A 26,420-nucleotide genomic window follows, 5' to 3' on the forward strand; every position below is an offset into this window, starting at 1 on the left:
TTTTTCCATTTTGCTGAAAGGTCGCTGATCTGAAAATGTTAACTCCCCAGATACTGCCATACCTGGTGAATATTAAATCTGCATTAAACCTGTTTGGATCGTCAATCATTCATGTAATGTATACCCCAAAAGCGATTCTCAGTCTTGTTAAGGATGTCATCTTTAGTATTTTGTTGTTCTTATGAGAGAACCTAAGATTCCATTAACATTTTTATAACTTTATAAGTCTGTACGTACAGAGGCACTAAGTCATAGAGTTGTACAGCACGAAAGTAGACCCTTCGGTACAACTCTTCCATGCCAACCAGATATCCTAACCTAATCTAGTCCCATTTGCCAGCACTTGGCCCATATCCCTCTAAACCCTTCCTATTCATATAACCATCCAAATGCCTTTTAAATGCTCTAATTGTACCAACATCCAATGCTTCTTCTGGCAGCTCATCCATGAAAAAGTTGCCCTTTAGGTCCCTTTTATATCTTTCTCCTCTCACTCTAAACCTATGCACTCTAGTTCTGGATTCCCCCAGCCCAGGGAAAATAATTTGTCTATTTATCCTATCAATGCCCTTCATGATTTTATAAATCTCTATACGGTCACCCCTCAGCCTCCACGCTCCAGGGAAAATAGCCTCTCCCTATAGCACAAATCCTCCAACTCTGGCAACATCCTTGTAAATCTTTTCAGAACCCTTTCAAATTTCACAACATTCATCTGATAGGAAGGAGACCAGAATTGCATGGAATATTCCAAAAGTGGTCTAACCAATGTCCTATACAGCTGTAACGTGACCTCCCAACTCTATACTCAATGCTCTGACCAATAAAGAAAAGCACACCAAATGCCTTCTTCGTTATCCTATCTACCTGTGACTCTACTTTCTAAAGAAGTATGAACCTGCACTTCAAGATCTCTTTGTTCAGCAACACTCCCCAAGACCTTACCATCAAGTGTATAAGTCCTGCTCTGATTTGCTTTTGCAAAATGCAGAGACTCGCGTTTATCTGAATTAAACTCTGCTATTCCTCAGCCTGTTGGCCCATGTGATCAAGATCCCATTTTAATCTTCGCTGTCCACTACACCTCCAATCTTGGTGACATCTGCAAACTTACTAAGTATATCTTCTATGTTCACATCCAAATCATTCATATAAATGACGAAAATCAGTGGATCCAGCACTGATCCTTGCGACACTCCACTGGTCACAGGCCTCCAGTCTGAAAAGCAACCCTCCGCCAACACCCTCTGTATTCTACGTTTGAGCCAGTTCTGTATCCAAATGGCTAGTTCTCCCTGTATTCCACGAGATGTAACCTTGCTAACCAGTCTCCCATGGGGAACCTTGTTGGATGCCTTACTGAAGTCCATATAGATCACATCTACCACTCTATTTTAATCAATCCTCTTTGTTATTTCTTCAAGAAACTCATTTGAGTTCGTGAGACATAATTTCCCACACACACAGCCATGTTGACTATCCCTAATCAGTCCTTGCCTTTCCAAATACTTGTACATCCTGTCCCTCAGGATTCCCTCCAACAACCTGCCCATCACTGATGTCAGCTCACCGGTCGATTGTTCCCGGGCTTTTCCTTACCACCTTTCTTAAATAGTGACAGCGCGTTAGCTAATCTCCAGTCTTCTGACACATCACCTGCGACTATTGGCCATTCTATTCTTTCATGATAATAAGCCTACTGCCATTTTATTTAATAAAATGATTTAAAGTACTTATTAAGCACTTTTGCCATTTTTTAAATCATTATCTTTAAATCGATAATCCCTTCATAGAATCAGTACAGTGTGGAAGCAGGCCATTCAGCCCAATGAGTATCCACCAAACCATGTAGACCCACCCTATCCCTTTAACCCTCCATTACCCATGGCTAATCCACCTAACCTACTCAAGCCTGGATACAGTGGGCAATTTAGCATGACCAGTCCACCTAATCTGCATATCTTTGGTCTGCATCCGGAGGAAAACCACGCAGACACGAAGATTCCAAGGATGGAATCTAACCTGGATCCCTAGTGCTCTGAGGCAATAGTGCTAATTGCTGAGCTACCACGCCACCCTTTCCTCTCAGCTATCTCAGCTTGCTTTTGCTAGTATTTTTATTTGGATCCTTGGGAAGTCATTTATTGGTCCTATTGATTTTTTTAACCCTCCTACTTCTCACATTCTTAGTTTTCCCCTTACTGCTTTTATTATTTTCTCTCATTCTCAATTGTTTGTTTCAATATTCTTGTAATTCTCATATGTCCTATATTTCAAGTTGGGTTGTTTTTAATCAATTTTATTTAACTAGGTCCTTTAAATTAATTCAGCTTAATTTTTCAATGCAGTATTATTATTCTACTGATTATTGTGCTGATTTCTCCTTCCACCTGATCTCACCTCGCTGCTTAATTTTCTTGAATGTACTCATTCTAATCTGGTGTCTCAGTTTTTTCGTGAATATTTTTCTGTCTGATTTAGTTGGATCTTAAACTTGCATTTTGGTTTAACTCTGAAGGTTCTCACCCACCTATTTAATTATTCATAACCCATCTCACAATTGTCACAACACGGATAGCAAGCCAAACCAAATCAGCCACACATCACTGGACTTGCAACACAATGAACTTAAAACATTTAAAGACCCTCAAAATTTCTCAATTGCTTCTAATGACACTTGACAAACAACAGATCTTAAATATCAAGTTTATAACTTAAACAAAAGTTAACAGTAAAAGCCAAAAGTTATTTATTATTAATAGTGTAACTTCAACAGAACACAGATGAACAGCAAAACAACCTAATTGCTATCTACAATTTAAGCCCAATACTCTTTGACTAGAAGTTCCTGCTTTCTCACTGACAAACAGATAGTTAATGCATAAAGCTTTTTAAAATCATAATTTGCCAGTTTGATAATTGTTTTAATGATGAATACAAGGCCTTCATGAAACCCTTGGATGATGTTGTGTTACAATCACATAGAACTGTGTATCTTCCTTGAATTCAAAAATCATTGATCAAAGAAACGGTTTCCATAGACCTTTGGACTTATTTTTACTTATTTCTTACAGCCTGAAGATCTTCTGACAGAATTTTAAATAATTTGATAACTGGAGAATAACTAGAGAGACCAAAAACCAACTCCAGTTCAGCAGCTTCCAAAGCAAAATGGTTTCCTGCTCAAAACTCAGTCAGAGCCAGTTCACTTCTTTTTCTCTCTTCAACATTCTCTGTGATGCCTGGCCAGCATCTGTCTTCCCTTTACTGAGCAGTTTATCATCCAACCAGCTGCCAGTCTCTGAGCATAACAACATCTGAGTGCCAAATCATCTAAGTGTTCTTACAGCAGTAATTAACCTGCATTATCTTTCCAGATTTTTCCCCACTGCAACCATCAGCCCTTTGTTCTCTTTTATTTGAAAAACCAGCTGGTGTTCAAAGTTTAATAAACAACTTCATCTCTCAGTTCCAAGCTAAAAATGAGGAAAATAAAAAATAAATAGTGATAGTCTTAACATAATATCTCAGCTGAACCAGTTTCTTGCTTGAGGAAGAAGAAGCACACTTATTAATGGAATTCTGTCCCATCATCTCCATGTAATTGTGCTCTGTCCCAACAGTAAGTTGACCATTCAAATCTTGCAGAACAATAATTTTGGTATTAATTACTTAAATCTGATTACAGATCTCTTTTCCATTTCATTGTCTGCAATTTGAAGGTCTATAATGCACTTCAGCTAAATACTTTTTATCTTTAAGTTGCAGCCATGTTGTCTCTGTATTTCTTTCTTGAATAGACCATAAGAAATAAGAACAGGAGTAAATCATTTGGCCCTTCAAGCCTGTTCCACCATTCTAGGATCATAGTTGATCTGACACTCCCTGCGTCCAATTTCTTGCCTTTTCCCCATAATTTTTAATTCCCCTACTGGTCAAGAATCTATCTCACCCTCAAGTATACCCAGTGCTCTGCCCCCACAGCTGTCTGTAGCAAGGAGTTCTAATGACTCTCAACCCTCTCTGACAAGAAATTCCTCTTTATCTCAGTGTTAAATTTTCACCCTTTTATTTTGAGATTGTGTCCTGTGGTCCTGCAGTATCCCTTGAGGGGAAACATCCTCTCAGAATTTACTTTGTCATACCCTGAAAAATGTTACATGTTTCAATGAGATCACCTCTCATTCTTTTAAATTCCAGTGCAGAGTTCCACCCTGTTTAGCCTTTGCTAAGACAGTCGCTCCCTATCAAGGATCATCTAATGAAATAAAAACATAAATTGCTGAAAAAGTTCCAGTTACTCTTTCTCAGAACTTAAAATAATTAGATAATAACTAGAGAGACCAAAAACCAACTCCAGCAGAACTGAGGAAGGGCCACTGGATCCAAAACTTTAGCTCTGATTTCTCTTCACAAATGCTGCCAGACCTGCTGAGGTTTTCCAGCAATTTATGTTTTGCATTCTGATTTACAGTTTTTTAGTTCTTTCAGTTTTTATCATCCTAATGAACATTCTCTGAAGTGCCTCCAATAAAATGAGGGAACCAAAACTGCTCACAGTACTCCGGAAATGGTCTCACGAGCACCTTGTAGAGTTGCAATAAGGCTTTCCCGACTTTTATACTCCAAGCTGCACATCAGTCATTGTGCAATATATATTTTCTCTCTCACTCAATATTACCATTTCTTTCTTTTTTTAATCCCTCCCAATAATTTATATCCTAATGTGTTTACCTTCCATTTTTGATTAGTTTACAGCTAAACTTTTGTTAATTCTGTCACATTTAAGACTTACTGTAAACCTCATGCTTCCAATTCCCAAGTTTATGTTTTTGCGTTCAGTATTATGTATACATACACTTTAACAGTCTTGTATGATTTAATACAATGTAACCCTGCAAGTACTTTGCTCAAAAACTGCATGAATTTATGTAAAACTCCGTTATCTCACTTTTTAGATTAGAATCAATCTAAGCATCGTGGCAGAGACAGAGAACACAGGGGGCCAACACCTTCAACATATTGTCTAGCTATCACCATTGTTAACAGCTAACCCGTGAATGCAACTTTTTATAAAAAAGGTTTTGTGATTTACACATGAAAGAAGTTAAACTATCACTGTATTCTAACAGATGAAAGGCTTAACAGACAATCAAATTTTCAATGTATAATTTCAGTTAGATCACACTGTAAATTTTTGATATAAATTCTATGTTTCAATTGAGCCGTCCACTGTCACCTGATGAAGGAGCGTCGCTCCGAAAGCTAGTGTGCTTCCAACTAAACCAGTTGGACTATAGCCTGGTGTTGTGTGATTTTTAACTTTGTACACCCCAGTCCAACACCGGCATCTCCAAATCATGACATATATGGGGCAGCTATTGCTCAGAGGGAGAGTAAGATGTGTTGTTTGGAGGATTTGCACTGTGAGCCCTCTCCACAAGTTTGCAATGAAGTCCTTGTATGTTTCGTACCTTCCTGAATAAACGTTCTTGCATTTTCGTTGGTGGAGACATTTGAGTTCTTCAGTGATGCTTTGAGGATGAGGACTCCACAAAAGAATTTCAATTGAGGCGCATTTGAGTGATGAGTGCTTGTTGCTGGGCTATCTCACTGGCTTTAAAATGGCTTCTCTGCCTCAATTGCTGCAAAATTGAAAAAGGCCCAGATTTGGGCTTTCAAAATTGATCTCTGCATTACAATATTACTTTCCTGAAGGCTGTAGGTATTGCACGCTTTGCACACAAACAAATGCTGAATCTATCTGTGTACTGTGCAGAAGCAAATGCTCTCCCTCGCTCTCTCTCCCACAAAGATTTTAAACTGCCCTCTCTCTCTCTCACTTGATGCAAAACTCCACAGCAGGCACATCTTGATCTCCAATATTAGAATCAGCTTGCAGAGACCAGAAATGGACCTTCTCTCTGCAACGGTTACCATTCCAAATTCCAACTGCAACTTAACAAAACAATTCTCATTTGTTTGAAAATTTTTCTTGGAAAAGGTTTTTTTGAAAGTTTTCGAAAATACTTTGCAGACTTTTCAAGTGTAATGAAATGCCTTTTTTCGCATTCAATTCAAAATTATCCCAATATATTTATAGGAGCTGAAATAAACCCAATACAAAATGATCGTGTAAAATGACGCAAAACAAAACAATTTTGTGAAACAGTGATGCAAAAATACAAAGCAATGCATATGAGTGACACTTGACATCAGTGCAAAACAACTAACTTTGGAATAGAAGATATAAATTAGGAATTCAGATCCTAAAATGTGCATGACTTTAAAACAAAATTGCTGACTGTAGCATCTTGAGAAGAAAGAATTAACATACCAGGTCTTACATCATAAAGCTAATTGTTTCATATCTTAAAGCTTTAAGGTATTAAGTATATAATTTTACTTTGAGTGTAAGTAAATAGCCACTGCAGTTCCAGTGAATTCAAGCAGTCTGTCCTTCGTTACTATTAAATTAGTTCCTAGTATGAGTTTAAGAGTTTGAACATGAAGATGAAATTTCTAATTGTCTTCATTAACTGACTAAAGTCAAACTAACAAGTCAGCGTTGATCAGTGCCTTGCCACGGGGAGCCATATGTGCAGCGTGCTTAATCAGCCGATGTTGGCAAAGCTCAAAATAGTGCCCAACATTAATTGTGGTGCTGCAATAGGACAATATTTGCTAAGTAATGCCAACATTAATGAGAGTCACATCAAAAACTGATCAAAACTGGTCCATTGGGCTCAAGCTATGATTAATTTGCACATGCTAAAAGCTATATTTATTCACAAACAAGGCCCTATTTCTACTTAGGCAAAAAGACAATGTCTTCATTTTGCACTTAGTTTGCTGAGGAAAGGGCCTTTGAATTATATCTAATTCCCATTTCCTGCCCATTCAGTGTTAACTTGGTTTGAATTTAATAACTTAACTGAGATAGTAATCATGATCACATTACGTATGTCGCAGAATGGTCTGTGACCTCCGAATTCCTTTAACTCATTTAATACCCATTTAGTATTTCGAGTATGACAATCTGAAAATAACTAGCAGCAAACCTTTAGTTTTAAACAAGCAAAGTTTACTTTATTGCACAATATTACTGTTGAAAGTTACGGATTTTAAAAATGGTGACAGTTATTAGATTAAATACATATACAAAGATTATAAGAAGACATGGATAAAAAATATGTGTAAAAACAAAAGAATAAGATAAATTTGTTATAAATGTAGGCCTGCTACTTGCTTGAAGATTCTCATTCTGAAATGAAGGAGGTGGAAATCCTGAAGGCCAAGTTTAGCAACTGTGCTATATCCGAGAGTTGAATAGTCAGAGTTTATCACACATTTAGACTGAGTAGACCAGGTTGTATGATGAGTTATGGCTTGTTTGTTTTTCTTTTTTGGTACTGTGACCATTAGTAACCTGGGTGAGTGCAGCATTCCTCAGCTGGTTGGCTGTTTTGCCCTCTTCCTGTTAAGAACCCACTCTCTGCTGTCTCTCTTCTCTTTCAGCAGTGTCTCTGCTTTGCATTTTCCAGAACAATATTATATAAACAGGAAACAAAATCATCCTCTATCTGAATGGTTCATTATAAAAGAAATGTTGGACTTTATCAGTGTTTTCGTAACACATACTGCTGGTGAAAGTGTAAAGCTTTTTACAGTCCCAAATATATGGAATTTTAAGCAGAAATTTGACTGCAATATCATTTTTGCCAATTTTGTTTCTCTGCAAAGCAAAAACCATAGAAAAGTGGTAGAATATATGTAATCCAGATAAGTCTACTTTCAGGGAGGTGATGGCCTAGTGATATTATTGCTAAACTATTAATCCAGAGACCCAGGTAATGTTCTTGGGACTCACGTTCAGGTCTTGGCATGGCAGATGGTAGAATTTGACTTCAATAAATATCTGGAATTAAGAGTCTAGTGCTGAACATAATGACCATTGTGGATTGTTGGAAAAACCTATCTGTTTCATTAATGTCTTTGAGGGGAGGAATCTGCTGTCCTTACCTGGTCTGACCTGCACATGACTCCAGATCCCAGTTAACACTTAACTACCCTCTGGGAAATTGGGGATGGGTAATGAGTGCTGGCCTGACCAATAACATCAACAGCCTGTGAATGAATAAAAGAAAACTTTAATCACTGTATCACTTTCCCATTTTCTAACTCTGCTTTATTATTTCAAATTTAATGTTCTTTTAGTATCCCTTCATTTATCTTTCATTATTATTTTTCCGATCTTGCAATTTAAAATCGGTGTGAAAATGTGGTAATGTTTAAAAATGAAATAATGTTGTTTTCACTTGTGTTCATTTCATGTATGGTCAGTTCATGGTGATAAAAGGTCTTGGGAATTTCAGCTAAGATTATTTTTTTGAAATCAGGCATCCTTTATATTACTGTCATTTGTGTTCACATTTCTTAATATATATTCAACATCAAGGTGATTTCTTTTTAAAAAATTACTATTAATTTATGAGTTTGTCATAGTTGTGACAAGTCTTACTTGCACCTTACTAATGATTTTACTAATTGGGCAAGCTTGTGTTTTAGACAATATTGGCTGGAATTCTATATTTAGCATATCTCAGGAGAATTAATAATGCAACCACAGTACAATGTTGTTGGGCCTAGTTGGTATTAAACCCTTTAGAGGTTACTAAATATTGATGTTTAAATTTTTGAGTTTTCAGTCATTCATAATGTTGTGCAACCTGCTAGTTGGAATTTTCCATGAGCGAAACTAAAGTGCAAGCACTTTCCATATTGGTAAATGGAGCACACTTTAGGGAATTGTCACTAAAAGTAAGTATGTAAGCATTAAATTTCTTAGCTAACTGATGGAATGAATATTAATTGAATGTAAGCTGTTACCTGCAATAATAAAGCAAGGCTTGCATCTGGAAAAATGTCTCGAGGGTGCTGAAAGCTACTTTTCTCTATCTTGTAATAATCACTTTTCATGTTAACAGGACTATATGTTTTTACACAGCTAGATAAACCCCACAGCACCCAAGTTTCAAAAACAAACTCTTTTCAATATTTTGGAAATACTCCCCATGCCGACCTATAATCATTGACTACACATTCTGTCAGCTGGTTCTGTAATTAATTCTCATGTCTATATTCATAATGGAAGCTGACTGCATAAACTTATCCCCCAGAATTGTACCCAATAATTGGTAAACACTTTGCCTTTCACCAATGGCAAATTTGGGTATTTAAACTGTAACAATCTTGTATTGGTATTTTCTATTTTAAATGTGAAGGCAGGAAATTATGAAAGAAATAATAAAGATTAAATGCAGAACTTTAAAAACTGAAGGATGTTTGTATCTTCTGGTCGAAATATTAAATTGCTATTTAATTCAAATTGTCACAAAGGTAGTCCCTTTTTTTCTAAAAGCTGTTCTTTGGCTCAAGAATACTCTGTCCTTGATTTTTTTCAGAGGGGTAATAAACCGGGCTGGACTCCAATTAGTCTGGTTTGGTACAGTGATGAAAAAGATTTTGAGAAGTTTTTTGTTTATATGTAAACAGATGAGACTTCAGGCCGAAGTGGTCATGTTTTAGAAGTGACTTGTATAAAGAAAGGGAAGTGATCAGCTCGCTGGCTGAGCTGGGCAGTTTTAGTTCAGTCTGACCTGGTAAGGAGTTCAACAGGGAGCTGTGTGGTAATTTTCTCTCTGCCCTTCAACTTCAACCTGTCAGCATGTGTTCCATCTTTACTGGTTTTTAAAGGCAGTGTGCTTATTGGGACTGTGTGTATATTCGGAACAGCATACCTAAGTCTAGTTTGATAGGCTGAGACCTGCGGGGGTTCTGTATTCTGTTCTTTGTGTTTCATTGTGTAATTTTGTGAATAAAGTTTTGTCTGTTTTAAAATCTAGTAGTCAACCTAGCTAACGTAATCCAGGTAATTTTCACTGTACACTTACCAAAACAAATTGCAAAGTTATGGTCTGAACTGCCTGCTTAAGAATGTTTTGAGTGGTCTGGCTTAGGCATATCAAATTCAATAAGAATACAACACTAATCTTAATTCCCTATCAAATATTTTATTAGATTTTGGGATGATTAATGCTCTGGAAATGAAATTAATTAACTTGAATTTGAGTTTTGTTTTGTTAAGCCTTCTTAAACAATATTTCTTACACCTATTTGCAGATGCTGGACAAGCTGCAGAATCGCTGGATGCTCACAGGTTTATGGGAAAAACTGGAGGAGATCAAAACCATTATTGTTGAGCCAAAAGGAGGTGACAAAAGTGACTTTGATTCATTATTGCAGTCCTACTATACGGTTATAAAGGATAAAGAAAGCAAAGGTACACCATTGAGAAAATATCAGTTACTATAATCTGCAAAATGTTTAAGTTTCAATATTTGGACTGAAAAACAAATAGTGTATGTGAATTGAAACTCAAATTTGGACTTGCATTCATAACCTCAAGTGAGGCATTATAAAACAGTGTCAACATAAATTTGATAGAGCACAATCAGAGATATAGAAGCAACTCGATGTTAAAATCTGTTTCAAAACCAAAAGTTAATATGATGCAAAAAATGTGTATATTAATATGAAGTGAGTACAATTACAACATTTAAAAGAGATTTGAACAGGTACACGGATAGGAAAGGTTTTAAGGGATATGCGTCAAACACAGGTAAATGGGACTAGTTCAGTTTAGGCAACCTGGTTGGCATGGACGAGTTCAGCCAAAGGATCTGTTTCCATGCTGTATGACTCTATGATGATAGAATTTAACTAAAGAAATATTATCTAACCATTTATTGGTGTGAGGAGATCTATAGTTAGTGATATATTCATTATTTGGGGCCTTGGGCCAGAAGGTTCAAACCCACCTACACCAGGCATGAATGATTCATCATGTCTATACTGGTGACCTGTTCCAAATTATTAAAATACCTGTGTTAATGATTAAGTAGAACCAGAGCTAATTCGAGTTCAAGTGACAACTGCTTTAACTAGTGTAGAGAGTGTTAATTTTTTAAAAAATTTGAATTCTTAGTGAACAACTTAGAAACTTGATATAATTTAAGTTTTGAGATTTCCAAAAGTAACAATGATTAAATGTTACTTCTTAAGAAGCTAATATTCTAAACTACAGCAAAGCCATCCTTTATTAGTGTTTACACATGAAACACCCAGACCAACATACTTCACACAGCACACATTGTGAAATGACAGTTTTCACAAGGAAACAGTTTCATTTTAATCACACCTTCAAATCGCATACTTTTTCCTTGTTTTGCTCAGTGTTAACAAGCAGTGATCATTGAAGACCCCTTTACCTCAGTGTCCCAAGAAATCCCAAACCAACTTTCAGCACACGTGTTTCAATGGTTTCTTCCTTGGCTGTGCCAGGATGAATTTTCCAATGTCCTTAATTTTCTACAGATTTCTGTCTCTTTGACTGGAAAATGTCTTCCCACCTAATTCTGTCTGGTAGCTGGTAGAGAAAAATATTATTTTATTTATTTTTTTTAAAATTTATTTATTTATTTATTATTTTTCTCCTTCTGACCACAGTATCTGCTGTTCCTGATTCTCTCCAGGACTTGCTCACTCCTCTCTCTCTCTCTCTCTTTCTGTGTCCAGAGTTTTTTTTAAACAGGCTTCCCTGGAGCCTATAAGTCTCCACAAAGTGAAACAGGTGCCTCTCATTTTGTGTCCAAGAATAAAATATAGTATTGGCCCTCTTGTAGCACAGTGGTAGTATCACCACTGCATCACACAAACCTTCTAAATGCTATATTTAATTGTTTTCTTTATATATTTTATTACATCTTTTTCCATTTTAGCCCTTATTTTGGGTTTCTCGTTTTAGTTCAGCCTTACCGCCCAGGTTTGGGAAAGTCGGGCTAAGCCTAGTCCAAATGTGTCGTCCCAACAATACCAAGGGTACTCCCATTGTCATATGTCCTAAAGTTGTAGAGGAAATGAGCAAGCTTCATTTCCAAAGGCCTGTAGTTTACTTTCTCATACTACTTGTAAATACCTGGACCGTTTGCTCAGCCAGACCATGAAGACAGATAGTAGGGTGCCATATGGATGTGCCTTACCCCCTTTGCCTTCATAAAGGTCTGAAACTCCCCATTGATCAATGGGTTCTCTTTGTCTGTTGCAAGAGCCATGAATATACCATGCATACTACAAGATTGGAGAATGTGGTGCTGGAAAAGCACAGTCGGTCAGGCAACATCCGAGAAGCAGGAGAAGCCGAATCCTGATGAAGGGACCATACTCTCTCTTCTCATCTCCAGCTTCTGCAGTCCTCACTTTCTCCATACTACAAGATTGGAAAAGTTTTTCTGTGGTGTCGTAAGAGTTAATAGAGGCCATTCTGTGCATGCCGATCTATTTTGAATGGGTATCCATTAAAAATTAAGAACATAAAGCTCATAAATAGCCTTGGGCACTTGAATTCTATCAATTTCACAGTTGCTCATTCAGTGTAAATGGTGGTTCATTGGTTAGCTCTGCTGGCTCACAGCACCAGGTTCGATTCCAGCTTTGGGTGACTTTCTGTGTGGATCTTGCATGTTTTGCCCATGTCTGTGTGGGTTTCTACAGGGTGCTTCAGTTTCCTGCATGAAAGAGCTTCCCAGATTGGAGAATCTGTATCCATGGGAACAATGTAAAGAATGTGATATGCCATTTAGGACTGATGAGGCGAACACTTTTTACTCAGAGTTGTGAATCTTTACAATTCTTTGCTGCAGATGACTGTGGAAGCTCAGTCTTTGAGTATTTTAATGTAGAAATTGATTTATTTTAGCAATGGCATAAAGGATTGTGGGGTTATTGTTGGTAAAAGTCACTGAAGTGTTCAATTAGCCATGTTCGTATTAAGTGATGGAGCAGGCTCAAAAGGTAAATGGCCCACTTGTTTTCATTTGTTTTTATGTTGACCAGGACCCACTATCCAAGTGACAGCCATCATCTGACCTATTGCTAAATTGCATTATGTAGTTTCACAACATCCCCCCTTTTCCAGGGTATTTTGTTTTACTTTAAGTTCAAACGGCAGCCAAAGGCATAGCCATCTTGATACATCTCTGATCTGTAGCACAGCATTCTGTGAAACATCCAGTACCTTCCCTTCTATTGTGATTAATCCAAGGCATTCATCTTATAAATTATTTTAAATAGTTTGCACATCTGCAGTAATAAGGTTTAACTACACAAATACATTTTGAGGCTGAATAAGTTGAATTCTGAATAAAAGACTTCAGCAAATTCTTGAGCTGCCATTTGTGAGCATAAATGATTGGGACTACTATAGTTCGAGAACTTTAGATGGGTCAGTTTTTGTCCAATGTGTGCAGGAGGGTTTCCTGACACTGTATGTAGACAAGCCAACAAGGGGCAAGGCTACATTAGATTTGGTACTGGGTAATGAACTCAGTCAGATGTTAGATTTGGAGGTAGATGAGCACTTTGGTGATGGTGACCACAATTTGATTATGTTTACTTTAGTGATGGAAAGGGATAGGTATGTATTGGAGGGCAAGAATTAAAGCTGGGTTATAGCATTGGATAGGCATATGGACGAGAATGGAATAGTGTAAGTTAAATGGTTGGTTCCACAGGCAGTGCAATATTGAGGGCCGAAGGGCCTGTACTGCGTTGTAGTCTTTTAAGTGGAATGTGGTGTCATGACCAAAGCCATTGCAGACTAAACTGCATATATGATGGACTGAAATGACTGATGTTGCTAGATCTTTTCGCCCCAACTCAAAATGTTTAGATATCTATGGTTAGTAATCTTTTGCAAGCTGATTTATTTTTACCCTTTTAACCTTCCTTTTGGTGCAGTGCCTTGATTTTTCTTTCTGTTTTTGTTCTTAGGTGGAGCTCTCTTGGTAGCTGTTTGCAGAGGAAAAGTCAGTGAAGGACTTGATTTCACTGATGATAATGCTCGTGCCGTGGTTACAATAGGCATTCCTTTTCCAAATGTCAAAGATCTCCAGGCAAGTAATCAAAACTACAGAAGGTTGGGCTGCTGAAACCTTTCCACTTGCAAAATAACTCATAGAAATATGTCGGGTAGAACAAAAATGTCTGCAGGATCCATTAAAAATGTTCAGTTGGAGCACCTGTGCTATTGTCTAGTTTGGAAAGCGACACATCTGTGCCATAAATTGTCCCTGGAATCTGCAGGCAGAAGTATAATACTAAATTATTTTATCATTTAAGAAGAAAACTAGTTAACAGAATATCAAACTGCACACTTCACGTGTGCATTTTTTATAACCTTACCAAACTAATATCTAATGATTTACATTAGAAATAGCAGGACAATTAGAATTATACAGCATAGGACAGACCCATTGGATAACCTGTCCATGCCAGCCAGGTTTCCCAAATTAATCTAATCTAGTTTGCCTGCATTTGGCTCATATCCCTCTAAAGCTTTCCTTTTCATGTACCTATCCAAATGTCTTTTAAATGTTGCAACTACTCCGGCATGTACCACTTCCTCAGGCAGCTCATTCCATTTATGCAACACCCTCTCTATGAACAAGTTGCCCCTCCGGTGCCTTTTAAATCTTTTCCCCTCTCACCTTAAACCCATATCCTCTAGTTTTGAATGCTTCCTACCCTTTGGAAAAGACCTTTGCTATTCACCTTATGCCTCATCTATGCCCCTCATGATTTTGTAACCCTTTATAAGGTCACCCCTCAACCTCCTACGCTCCAGTGAAAAAAGTCCCAGTGTATCTGGCCTATCCTTCTAAATCAAACCCTCCAGTCTTGGTTACATCCTTGCAAAATGATCAGATTGGCTGAAATTTGACACAGCTGTGTTCAGAAATACTTGGAGAAAATGTTAATTGTTCATTTCACAACGTTTTTAAGAATATAATAGGATTAAGGAATTAGTTGAAAAATGTATTATTTTGAAACCTTATTACAGTAGGATATATGGGGGCCAGTCAAAATGATCTATTGGAAATGAGGTACAGACATTAAAAGGCCAAGACATTTCAGTTCTCTTCTACATGTTTTCAGGCTTATTTCCATTTTTCACATCTCCAATAACCCATAATTAAATGACAACAATGAGTAAATATCATGCCTAATTCACTGCTGTGTACTTGAATCTGCCTCTCAGATCACCTTAATTTGAGCTGTTCACTGAGTGTTCTTCCACTCCAGATATTTCCTATTATTCCCTTGATTTGTAAAAGCAAGAAATATTCTTGTTAGAGCCCTAGATTCTTTTATACAATGTGGCACAGTATAATGAGAAAAGTCTTTGTGTCTCTTTCAGACTACTTCTCTTACAAAGCAAAGATTTTATATTCTAATCAAAAAGCAGGGTACTGTGTTTCTGAAATAAAAACAACATGTTGGAAATACTCAGCAAGTCAGGCAGCATTTGTGAAGAGAGAAGAGAGTTCATGTTTCAGGTCAATGACTTCATTAGATCTTTTTGGGGAGAAAACAGAACTAATATTTCATTCTGTTCCTCTATTCTGACTTCTCTGCACAGATGCTGCCAAACTAGCTGAGCTTTTCCATCAATTCCTGTTTTTGTTTCTGATTCACAGCACCTGCAGTTTTCTTGGTTTTTACTTATGATAATATGCAATATTGATAATTCTTTTTAGATTTCTTAACTTCAAGATGTGGCAAATGTAATAATTTATTGTTTCAGTGGCTGAGATTTACTATCTTGTCTCAGCTGAGTGCAGCAGCACATGCATTGTTTGCTTAGCCATAAAATATCCAGATTTCATACTTGTGTCATGTATGTTTGTTCATTTTAAATGAACAGTGTTACTTTCTATGAGTTTCTTCGCTGTGATGTGCTAACATGCACACATATGAATTAAGAACAAAGGTAAACCAACAATAGATCTCTGTGCTTGCTCCTAGGTTAAACTGAATCTTCTTAAATTTTGCTAACTTTTCTCAAAAATAAGAATCCATTGTTCAAAAAGAGCACGAGGGCTTGCAGTATTGCACTGTGGGAATTTCCCTGAACAGTAATGATTATATTAATTGTATCCTCAATTCTATGGAAATACCTCCTTAATGTTTTCCAAATGGCGGAAGATTGATCTAAACTGTCCTCTAGAGTTTTGCATAGTTTTTTGTTGGAGGGTATGAGCCTTGAGAATTAAGGATGGCTTACATATCTTGTAGGTGATATCCATCCTTATTTTTGTAGTTGATGGAGTAAATTAAAATTGCATTTAAATGTAGTCTTTTATGACCTTTGATGTCCCAAAGTGCTTCACAGTCTATACTTGTATATTGCAAGCACTATTCTTATTCAAACAAATGCAAGAATTATTTTGCGTGAAGAATGATCCCATAAAACTGCAAAGGACCAGTTAAAATCCCCATATCTCATAGGTGAATTAGAAACAATGACACTCCTGGACAGAGAATTTGGTGACTAAATAAAAGTCTGTCAAGACTGTTGCCAAATCCCAGCAGTTCCCTCTTTCTTTCAAACAACTATTAAACAATCAACTCAATGCCTCATCCGTTTTCCTTTTTAGCCAGGGAATTAAGGCTTCCTGTTGAGGCTGGTTCTTGTGGTACAGAAGTACTGGCTCTATCTGTAGACCAGAAGGCCTGGGTTCAAGTCCCATATGCTCCAGAGGTATGTAATAGCATCTCTGAGCAGTCTGATTAGAAAAACAAACCAGTTTCAATTCACATGAAAACAGTTTAGCCCTTTCTGTTTGTCTTTATCTCTCACTATCACATCTTTCACATTCGTGCAGTGAATCAGAGCCTTGAATTAATAGTTCCTGCAATGGACTGCAGTTTCTACAATGCAGTATAGCTCTTTGCCTAGTACTGGAGTGCAGCTTGAGTCTAATCCTTCTTTACTCTGAGAGAAATGAATGCTATCAGTTGAATCACACTAATTTTCCTTTCCATCCAAGGAATCTAGCAAGCTCAACTGTACTGTAAACCTCTTCCTCTTCAAAATCCATCACCATGAATACACTTCCTTTACTTAGCTCATAATTCCTACTTGGAAATTTTGGTTCTCCATCAAGAATTGCAGTATTTGATCATTTGTAATGAAAGGCAAAGCTACAGAATCAGTCACTAAGAAGGAATATTTGAATTATTTTATCTTAATTTTTTAGTTGTTTGAATTGTTTTTGCCATGGATTAAATGGGAATTGTCGCCTTGACTGTTGTTTGGGGATAGAAATCAAGAAGCTTGTGGCTGTGGATGGAACTGTACAATGTCTTCTGAACATCAGGTTAAAACTTCTACTTATTTCTCCTTGTTTTTTGAATTGTAAGTAATATGTCCGTGAAAATGGAAGAGCAGTCCACCTTTTTTTTGTTTATCATGTCCTTACCAAGTTGCATTGACCTTTAAGATTTTACTTTCGCTCAAACTGTGCACAGGATTTGAAAAGTGGAGCTGTCACCTTGGGGATTCTTGATAATGATTGACACTTATAGTTCACCTTAGACACAGTGGCATGAAGCATATAGCAGTGATGTACCTCCAGGGAAGCTGTTTGATTTTTTTCACTTCTGCTTGACTGGCAGTAGATTGAATTTGCTGTTCATAAGAGAGTTTTGGTTGCATTAGATTTTAATCATGTCACTTGTTCAGAATCCCCAGAAGCAACTGGGATTGAGATGAGTAGATGAGACCAGGGTAGATTTGCACCATAGTTTCTTGAAGCATGAAGTTTTCTGTTTGTTGAAATGCCACATGATGTACTGCTATTCACTGCAAGTTACCTGTACATTACCTTTACGAAGTCAAAGTTGAATGGTTCAGAAAAAATGTTGTGGCAGCTATACAACAGGCACTGGCAATGACAGACACGTTATACATCTCAGTTAAAATCTGATAAGTAAAGTTTTGTACATGTTGATGAAAATACCTTTCTGCTTATTGTAGCCTTCATTTTCTAATGTTATCATTGTTGGGGACTGAATGTCATTCTGTGACTTCCGTGGTTTCAGCTGGAATGGCACTGCAGATCTGGAGCTGGCCTCAATGCCATTGGGCTATGAAGGGATTAATCAGTCAGAATTCAAAATATCTTTCTTGCATGAAAAAGGCATGATGTCTAAGAATTTCATCTTGCACTATTCAGGTCCAATGCAAGAATACCAGACTTCAAAGGAAACAACAATTTAATTGCACAGTCGAGAAGCAGAATGCTGTTTGATTGGCTGATTAGTTGAGGTGTTGCTCAGAGAATGAACCAGGCAATAGTTACTCCAAACTTTGTTTAAATTCAAAAAAATGATAATGCCACTGTAAGTCAGTTTCCCTAAGCTTTTGTTTAATTGAAAAGATGCAGCATCTGGACAAATTGCTTTTGTCTGCACTGAGTTATGCATATGAGTAAATGTACCTGCTGTCAAGCAGGCATGAGCTATATTGTTAGAGGTCAATAGATAATCTTAAATTGATTGTGAGTGTACGTTTTGGCACATTTGGGTTTATTGTGTAAGTACTGCCTGATTGCAGAATCACATCTAATGTTGGACATTATATTCTGAGATAATTCATCTTTTCATTTAAAACAAAACTCGGGAAACATTGTTCCTTGGTCCATTCTTCACAGTATATCTCAAACAATCGATCAGAGTGAACATGCCTTCATTGATTTTGTAGAAAAGCTTTGCGATGACTGTTCCCCTGGTGCATCCTTCATAGCAAAGCCTTACCCAGTCAAAGTCCAATGTCCAAACTCGGTTTCTCACTAGTTGCTGAACTGATAATCTAGAAACTCAGGTGAATGTTTTGGGGACATCAGTTCGAATCTCACCATGGCAGATGGTGAAATTTGAACTCAACAAAAATCTGAAATAAGCTGGAACAGCTGTCAATTTCTGTGAAAACTCATCTGCTTCCCAAATGCCCTTTAGGAAAGAAAATCTGTCAAACATGCCTGGTCTGGCCTAGATGTGACTGCAGACCCACAGCGATGTGGTTGACTCCTAACTGCCTTCTAAACAAATTTGTGTAGGGCAAAATGCACATTCCATGAACAAATAAAGAAAAATAAGCTGAAGGAACAAGCAAAAGTTAATGCAACATCATTAAAAGAATTTTTCAGTGGTCTTCTGCACAAGTTTCTCATTAAAAATAGCATCCAGCCTATTCTTCTAAAGTAACAGAAGTATAATGGACATATAGTTTTCTCTCATTGATCGCAAAAATTGAAGTATTGTCATTGGCACTCTTGGACAAACATTGGACAAACAGGCAGAAAACGAGCCACCACAATACATGAACACCAACTAGCCACAAAACGACACGATCCACTCTCATTAGTATCCTTACATACAGTTGAGGAAGGACACCGCTTCGACTGGGACAACACATCTATCCAAAAAGAGAGACACACAAGAATTCCTAGAAGCATGGCATTCCGATTGGAATTCTATCAATAAACACATTGACTTGGACCCCATTTACTACCAAATTGACTTGGACCCTATTTACCACCCCCTGAGCAAAAGAACAGGAAATGACATTACCATAGGAAATGATGTCACCACATGAAATGACATCACCGACCCTACGAAACTCAAACATATAAATAGAAAGCGGGCTACACCACCAGTGCTTCATTTGATGGCTCACTGTAGATGTTACCTAGTATGGTGACAAAACGTCTGAAAACAAACCTTCCAGCTCAGCAAGCAGACCTACATCCAGAACCTCAACCTGAGCGACAAATCTTCTCAAAACTCACTGGCACTCTTCTTTCACTACTAAATGTTTCCCCAGTGCTACACTGATTGTTCTTATGTAAACAAGATCATCAGAGAACTGCTGAAATCATTTATGACAAATATGAATCTTTATCTGAATATGTCTGCAACTGTTATTCAAAGGTGCAAAAACTGCTTGGTTATGTGTACAATATCTTTGTTATATTTTTAATGTTTTTGTTTTCAAGTAAGTTATACTTAAATTAGTTTGCACCAAAGTGACAGCAGATAAAAAATAGGACGTGCTCTCTATTGCATAGTCTCAATTAAATGAGTTGTCAATGCTTTTTTCTTCTTCATCTAGAAAGCTTTATGACTCCATATTATTCAAATGCTTCTTCTCTAATGCCTCCATTGATACATTACATTAACCAAAAATATGCATTTCTCTAGTTTGATTGAATTTCTGTCCAGTTTTAATTTTAAAGTGAATTTTACATCAGTTTTGTGCTTGCATTTAATTGCATGTGGTCCTTCCTGCTTGCTCTCTTCCTTTAAGTACAAAAACAGATGTCCTTTTGTGCAAATGTTTTGAAATGTTCGCCAGTGGGACTATAGTTGTCTATTGGAAGCTTTCAAGGGTACTAATCATTCTTTTACTGCTTTTCTATTCATATCCATGCCAAGGAAATTCTCAGAATATACCTGCAACAAATTCATTTTATTTTCCCAAAAGTTGTACTTTACATTTATGTGTCGTCATATTTCTGAATCTGTGTGGTGTGTGTACTTCTGGTTATCCAATCCAGAGCTCCATCCCCCATGAAAGGGGCAAATGTAGTTGTTAGGTGTTGTCAATACCAACCTCTTGAGATGGAGATGATCCTTTGCCTGGAATCATATCTAATACTACATGGGGGTCTTTTAGTCTATTTTTCCTTCTTTAAATTTGACAATAGACATTAGACAATCGGTGCATTCTGCCCTTCGAGCCTGCACCAACATTCAATATGATCATGGCTGATCATCCCTAATTAGTATCCTGTTCCTGCCTTATCTCCATAACTTTTGACTCCACTATGCTTGAGAGCTCTATCCAACTCTTTCTTAAATGAATCCAGAGACTGGGCCTCCACAGCCCTCTGGGGCAGAGTATTCCACACAGCCACCACTCTCTGGGTGAAGACGTTTCTCCTCACCTCTGTCCTAAATGGTCTACCCCATATTTTTAAGCTGTGTCCTCTGGTTTGGCACTCACCCATCAGCAGAAACATGTTTCTTGCCTCCAGAGTGTCCAATCCTTTAATAATCTTACATGTCTCAATTAGATCCCCTCTCAGCCTTCTAAACTCAAGGGCATACAAGCCCAGTCGCTCCAGTCTTTCAGTGTAAGGTAGTCCCACCATTCCAGGAATGACCTCGTGAACCTATGCTGCACTCCCTCAATAGCCAGAATGTCTTTCCTCAAATTTGGAGACCAGAACTGCACACAGTACTCCAGGTGTGGTCTCACCAGGGCCCTGTACAGCTGCAGAAGAACCTCTTTGTTTCTATACTCAATCCCTCTTGTTATGAAGGCCAGCATGCTATTAGCCTTCTTCACTACCTGCTGTACCTGCATGCTTACCTTCATTGACTGGTGTACAAGAACACCCAGATCTCTTTGTACTGCCCCTTTACCTAAATTGATTCCATTTAGGTAGTAATCTGCCTTCTTGTTCTTGCCACCAAAGTGGATAACTATACATTTATCCACATTAAACTGCATCTGCCATGCATCTGACCACTCACCTAACCTGTCTAGGTCACCCTGTAATCTCCTAACATCCTCAATTTGGGTAATCAAGCAGGATTGCTAATCTCTGTGTGCTGAAATATTGCAATAGTTTGAATTTGTCTACTCTTATTCAGCTACTGGACACTTCATTAGCATATACACATCTGTTTGGGAGGAGGTAAAGAACATCAGGAGATCATGAGAAACTTTGCATTCTATCATAATTCACTTTTCTCAAGTGTGTTAAAATCAAAAAAAATTACTTGAATATTGGCACCAAGGTAGCTATAATTTGGTAATAAATTTCATTGGAAAAATTGTGTCAAGGTTTAAACTCACTGTCACTTGTTGTTCCAGTACTGATGGCCTTGTAATAGGCATTATTTTTATAATGTTCTACATCCCTGTTATGTGGCATATGTCATTAGGCATATGTTCCTCCACAGTTGCATTGAGACTTCTGTGAGTGCATGATAGATACTTTAAAAAGTCTATGATGTGCTCATGTTTAGAGATATGACTGTTTACAATAATCTCTGAGGATCCAGTCTTTTAGCTTAGCAACTAATGGAATATTCAAACTGGCAGCTTGTTCAACGAATATTCTGGGGACATGGGTTCGAATCTCACCATGGCAGATGGTGATATTTGTACTCAATAAAAATCTGAAATAAGAAGCTGGAACAACTGTCAATTTCTGTGAAAACTCATCTGTGAAAGACCTCATACTTCCTTCCTTACTTTAGCCCATCTACTGCTCAAATGTTTATTTCTCACCAGAAACAACTGATCAAATTGACAGTTCATGGCTTTTTTTTTAACTGGGAGCCACAGCTGTCCAAGAACTGCTGACTTGTCAGATATTCAACATGTATACTCAATTATGTCAACGTTGTTCAATAACAGCATTACAATGAGTCTGCCTAATCAGCATTTAAAATCTCACTCATTATTGAAATTAGAGCTAAGTCATCTTCCTGGTTTTCTAATATGTGACTATAAATCATTATGAATTTAACAATAGTTTAAAAACTACATTTGCCTAATACTAAATTAAGAGTAATCTTTATGCTTGAAGTAATTTCAATTAAACTTAACTTGTGTGTATCTCCTGGAGTTCAAATATGAAATCATTGCAGATGGTCGCACATGGTTAGGACATGTGCAATTTGTTGCAAGTGAACAGTATTTATTTTTGGGGTAAAAGCTAATATGCAGAATTTTTAGTTTGTCTTTCATTATAGTTCAATAAAATTATTTATTTTAATGAAATTACAGTGATGTGTTTCTGTAAATGCAATCAATGTTGCAAGTTTGGCAACTGTAAGACCTAAAGACTGCATGAATTGCACTTTCCAGTGGCTAGCTGGCATTTATTATTGCGCTGATTACCTCAGTTGGAGTGAGATGCCTATATATGTTTCTGCAAACTTAATTTTCTAATGATAAGTTCAACAAGTCCTTTACAAAAGGTTAGTACTCATAGGCTTTCAATATGTTTCTATCATTGTTGCCAACAATACGGTAACCATAATTTGCTTTGACATTTTGCAACTTTTGTCCGGCTTAATGTCAAGATAGACAATTGTACATCAGTTGTCTTGTTCATCTTTGTCATGTATTGTTCTTTAGCTGACATAGTTCAGAAGCTTTTTGCAGCAATTGTGTTTGCTCTCGGGCAGGTTCTCTTCTGTTTGAATTTGCATTGTCTAGAGCTTTGCTCAGTCCCACTTTTAGTGTCAAATTCCCCAAAGTTGATGCTATGACAGAAGTGAGTCAAACAGCCAAGGCAGGCAGGGACAAGGTAGGACTAATAAATTAAACTGCATTTATTTCAATGCAAGGGGCCTAACAGGGAAGGCAGCTGAACTCAGGGCATGATTAGGAAGATGGGACTGGGATATCATAGCAATTTCAGGAGCATGGCTCAGGGATGGGCAGAACTGGCAGCTTAATGTTCCAGGATACAAATGCTACAGGAAGGATAGAAAGGGAGGCAAGGGATAAGCATTACAGCTGTGCTGTGGGAGGATATTCCTGGAAATACATAGAGGGAAGTTACTTGGGTGGAACTGAGAAATAAGAAAGGGATGATCACCCTAATTGAGATTGTATTATAGAACCCCCAATAGTCAGAGGGAAATTGAGAAACAAACTTGTAAGGAGACCTCCGTTATCTGTAAGAATAATAAGGTGGTTATGGTAGGGGATTTTAACTTTCCAAACATCGACTGGGACTGCCATAGTGTTAAAGGTTTAGATGGAGAGGAATTTGTTCAGTGCATCCAAGACAATTTTCTGATTCAGTATGTGGATGTACCTACTAGAGAAGGTGCAAAACTTGACCTACTCTTGGGAAATAAGGCAGGGCAGGTGACTGAGGTGTCAGTGGGGGAGCACTTTGGGGCCAGCGACCATAATTCTATTTGTTTTAAAATAGTGATGGAAAAGGATAGACCAGATCTAAAAGTTGAAGTTCTAAATTGGAGAAAGGCCAATTTTGACGGTATTAGGCAAGAACTTTCGAAAGCTGATTGGAGGCAGATGTTCGCAGGTAAAGGGACGGCTGGAAAATGGGAAGCCTTCAGAAATGAGATAGCAAGAATCCAGAGAAAGTATATTCCTGTCAGGGTGAAAGGGAAGGCTGGTAGCTATAGAGAATGCTGGATGACTAAAGGGTTTGGTTAAGAAAAAGAAAGAAGCATATGTCAGGTATAGACAGGATAGATCGAGTGAATCCTTGGAAGAGTATAAAGAAAGTAGGAGTATACTTAAGAGGGAAATCAGGAGGGCAAAAAGGGACATGAGAGAGCTTTGGCAAATAGAATTAAGGAGAATCCAAAGGGTATTTACAAATATATTAAGGACAAAAGGGTAACTAGGGAGAGAAGAGGACCCCTCAAAGATCAGCAAGGCGGCCTTTGTGTGGAGCCACAGAAAATGGGGGAGATACTCAATGAATATTTTGCATCAGTATTTACTGTGGAAAAGGATATGGAAGAAAAAGACTGTAGGGAAATAGATGGTGACATCTTGCAAAATGTCCAGATTGCAGAGGAGGAAGTGCTGGATGTCTTAAAATGGTTAAAGGTGGATAAATCCCCAGGACCTGATCGGGTGTACCCAAGAACTCTGTGGGAAGCTAGAGAAATGATTGCTGGGCCTCTTGCTGAGATATTTGTATCATCGATAGTCACAAGTGAAGTGCCGGAAGACTGGAGGTTGGCAAACATGCCACTGTTTAAGAAGGGTGGTAAGGACAAGCCAGGGAACTGTAGACCAGTGAGCCTGACGTCGGTGGTGGTCAAGTTGTTGGAGGGAATCCTGAGGGACAAGATGTACATGTATTTGGAAAGGCAAGGACTGATTAGAGATAGTCAACATGGCCTTGTGCGTGGGAAATCATGTCTCACAAACTTGATTGAGTTTTTTGATGAAGTAACAAAGAAGATTGATGAGGGCAGAGCAGTAGATGTGATCTATATGGACTTCAGTAAGGTGTTCGACAAGGTCCCCCATGGGAGACTGATTAGCAAGGTTAGATCTCATGGAATACAGGGAGAACTAGCCATTTGGATACAGAACTGGCTCAAAGGTAGAAGACAGAGGGTGGTGGTGGAGGGTTGTTTTTCAGATTGGAGTGACCAGTGGAGTGCCACAAGGATCAGTGCTGGGCACTCTACTTTTTGTCATTTACATAAATTATTTGTATGCGAGCATAAGAGGTACAGTCAATAAGTTTGCAGATGACACCAAAATTGGAGGTGTAGTGGACAGCGAAGAGGGTTACCTCAGATGACAACAGGATCTGGACCAGATGGGCCAATTGGCTGAGAAGTGACGGATGGAGTTTAATTCAGATAAATGCGAGGTGCTGCATTTTGGGAAAGCAAACCTTAGCATGACTTATACACTTAATGGTAAGGTCCTAGGAGTGTTGCTGAACAAAGGGACCTTGGAGTGCAGCTTCATAGCTCCTTGAAAGTGGAGTCGCAGGTGAAGAAGGCATTTGGTATGCTTTCCTTTATTGGTCAGAGTGTTGAATACAGGAGTTGGGAGGTCATGTTGCAGCTGTACAGGACATTGGTTAGGCCACTGTTGGAATATTGTGTGCAATTCTGGTCTCCTTCCTATTGGAAAGATGTTGTGAAACTTGAAAGGGTTCAGAAAAGAATTACAAGAATGTTGCCAGGGTTGGAGGATCTGAGCTACAGGGAGAGGCTGAACAGGCTGGGGCTGTTTTCCCTGGAGCGTCGGAGGCCGAGGGGTGACCTTATAGAGGTTTACAAAATTATGAGGTGCATGGATGGGATAAATACACAAAGTCTTTTCCCTGGGGTGGGGGAGTCCTGAACTAGAGGGCAAAGGTTTAGGGTGAGAGGGGAAAGATATAAAAGAGACCTAAGGGGCAACTTTTTCAGGCAGAGGGTGGTACGTGTATGGAATGAGCTGCCAGAGGATGTGGTGAAGGCTGGTACAATTGCAACATTTAAGAGGCATTTGGATAGGTATATGAATAGGAAGGGTTTGGAGGGATATGGGCCGGGTGCTGGCAGGTGGGACTAGATTGGGTTGGGATATCTGGTCGCCATGGACGGGTTGGACTGATAGATCTGTTTCCATGCTGTACATCTCTATGACTCTATTGTATTTAATGTCCTTGCTTCTATGATTTTGATTTGCAACATGTTTGATATATGATTATAGTGTCATGTCACATTCTTTAGAACTGTTTAATTAACACTGTATCGCCTCTCCCACACACTTCCCTGTATAAAATGCTGACTTCCAATTGTCTGCCCGTTCTAGTAGGCTGTCTACACACGATTGCAATCAGTTAATATCATCCGTCTGCCACACCTCCTAATTTGAACTATTGGAATATTTGAAGTTTTACTCTGCATACCAATCCTCAAGTTGTTTTTGTATTGGA

At 38.0% G+C, this 26,420-nt stretch overlaps 1 protein-coding gene across 3 annotated transcripts in view; it reads left to right on the forward strand.

Annotated features, from left to right (window-relative positions):
- brip1 (BRCA1 interacting helicase 1) overlaps positions 1-26,420 on the forward strand; it is a 229,580-nt gene that overhangs the window by 150,056 nt on the left and 53,104 nt on the right. For all 3 annotated transcript variants that reach the window (XM_072590032.1, XM_072590033.1, XM_072590034.1), the window contains exons 15-16: positions 10,183-10,342; positions 13,891-14,012. In XM_072590032.1, the coding sequence (XP_072446133.1) occupies positions 10,183-10,342; positions 13,891-14,012 (282 nt within the window). The remainder of the gene's footprint in view (positions 1-10,182; positions 10,343-13,890; positions 14,013-26,420) is intronic.

This window comes from Chiloscyllium punctatum, chromosome 19, assembly GCF_047496795.1.
Source record: "Chiloscyllium punctatum isolate Juve2018m chromosome 19, sChiPun1.3, whole genome shotgun sequence".
Lineage (NCBI taxonomy): Eukaryota > Metazoa > Chordata > Chondrichthyes > Orectolobiformes > Hemiscylliidae > Chiloscyllium > Chiloscyllium punctatum.